This window comes from Cucurbita pepo, chromosome LG08, assembly GCF_002806865.2.
Source record: "Cucurbita pepo subsp. pepo cultivar mu-cu-16 chromosome LG08, ASM280686v2, whole genome shotgun sequence".
NCBI classification, from domain to species: domain Eukaryota; kingdom Viridiplantae; phylum Streptophyta; class Magnoliopsida; order Cucurbitales; family Cucurbitaceae; genus Cucurbita; species Cucurbita pepo.
Window position 1 is genome coordinate 2,826,299 of NC_036645.1, and position 2,102 is coordinate 2,828,400.

Here is a 2,102-nt window from a genome sequence, read left to right on the forward strand (position 1 = left end):
TTTTTTTTTTTTTTTTTTTTTTTTTTTTTTGTTAAATGCAAGATGGAAACATAATTGTAATGAAAATTATTAGACAAAAGATATTAAAAAAATCAAAACAATAATTTTAATTTTCATACAAGACACTAAAAATATTTTCGAATTATATAGAAATAAGCCTAATAAAGACTAATTTTCTTTTTTTTTTAAATGTAACAATAATTTAAAATTAGTAACTACTTTTATAAAGAGAGAGAGTATATTTATTAAAGTTGAAAATTTAAATGGAATGAGATTTAAAATATAGAAACTAAAATTATATTTTAACATGATAGACTTCATAATTCAATAATTAAGACACTATATATATTCATTTATTTATTTAAAGATATACATTTTATATATAAGTAAATATGAGGTTCTTAGAAACCAAAATAAAAATCTGAACCTTCCTATACATTAATCAAGAAAATTTTCTATCTGCTTCTTCTACTAGTTGTTTCTATCCAACGCCAAGTGAAATAGTATATATATCTACTTTTATTTTAGAGGTGAGGTCTAAAGTATTAAGTTACGGTTAAGAATATTTAGTATCAAATTATAATTTACCATATATATCGTATTTGATATTTTATTATAAAACAAATATCTAAATATTTATCTACTTACAATAAGTATCTTTTCATTTATTGTTATTTCAATTTATTACTATTTTCCTATCTTCTAATTTAGTTGATTTTAAACTGAGAATTTACACACATTTGTAGAAGAAAAAAAAAAATTAGCCAGTGAAATAAGAAGCACTATAAATTTCCTTGAGAGAGAGACTTACGATGGTGTGTACATCAGGTATTTGAGAGGCGGAAAGAGAGTGAAAAGGCGGTTGGGTATGAACTCAAAGTTGCAATGCCCCATGTTGTTCATGAAATCGATGTATGAAAGGTACAAGGCGTATACCCCTAAAGAAGCGGTTCCGTTGAACAAAACTGTCAACATTGGAACGGCGAAGAGGAGGAAATACGCCAAGTGCTCCGCAAATGGATGGATCACAGCTGCCACATTTTCAATCCAGAAGAAATCATGATCACGCAATAAATATATTTGGAACTTAAGCAACAATAGGCCGCTGATAGCAAGGTAATCGAACTTCAAGAGAAGGAATAATTATGGCTTACAAGTGATCGGCTCTGTAACAATGGAGGAGTGGTGATGGGAATGGTAGCGAGAATAGAGGTAATGATGGTGCAGAGCTCTGTGAAGCCAGTAATACAGAAACTCCACTGGACCTGCGTGTAGCAGAAATGTAATAACCGCTCCATCTGTCCTCCATAGAGGTAGGTCACGACCTTTCGACGTCAAATTAGCGACCAAGTAAAACAAGAGTCCATTCAACAAAATTTGGTCGTCCCTATCCAGAAATTAAAGGAGGAAAATCAAAATAAATAAACCGCCATTTTTATCAAATGCTTGTTGGAAACTTCGTGCAGTTTATCCTAAATTGCAACACATAAATGTTAGGAAGGGAATGGAAATACTGACCAATTTCTTTCTCGATCGACTTGGTCGAATTCGAGGCCCTTGTCCACGATGCGAGCATTGCCTTTAGCAGTTCGATGACGAGAGAGCGTTATCCATATCTGGTTATGAATCATTCTCCACAAAAGAAGCGGGATAATAACAAGAGTGGATGTATCTCTCTCTGTTTCATCCTTTACCACGTACTGGTAGATGCTGTAGATAAATCCAGGTGCCAAAATCACGTACTGCAAGCAAAAATTGCACAACGTCATTTCGCTCTGTCGATTAATATAGTCATACACTTAACTCGCAAACACATTCAGAATGCTCGTAATTTCTCGTTACAACACAAATCTAAACACGAAGAGCAAAAACTCGAGAAAAAAAAAATAATAACAGTTTAGGCTAAAAGTACAGCATCTTCGACAAGTGTCGATCATCAGAAGTTAATTTCAGACGGAACATACTATCATCTATGTAGCATTTGCACAAACAGATAGCGAACAAGAGATGCAATCAAACAGAGAAACATACTGCGACAAAATTGCCATGAACGACGGCATGGAAGAGATGCAATCAAACAGAGAAACATTTCAGACGGAATA

At 32.8% G+C, this 2,102-nt stretch overlaps 1 protein-coding gene across 1 annotated transcript in view; it reads right to left on the reverse strand.

The window, feature by feature from the left end:
* LOC111799672 (protein ECERIFERUM 1-like) overlaps positions 1–2,102 on the reverse strand; it is a 7,700-nt gene that overhangs the window by 4,701 nt on the left and 897 nt on the right. Inside the window, exons 2-4 of the mRNA XM_023683108.1 lie at positions 1,519–1,742; positions 1,155–1,387; positions 812–1,031 (exon numbers count right to left, since the gene is read on the reverse strand). Coding sequence (XP_023538876.1) covers positions 812–1,031; positions 1,155–1,387; positions 1,519–1,742 — 677 coding nt within the window. The remainder of the gene's footprint in view (positions 1–811; positions 1,032–1,154; positions 1,388–1,518; positions 1,743–2,102) is intronic.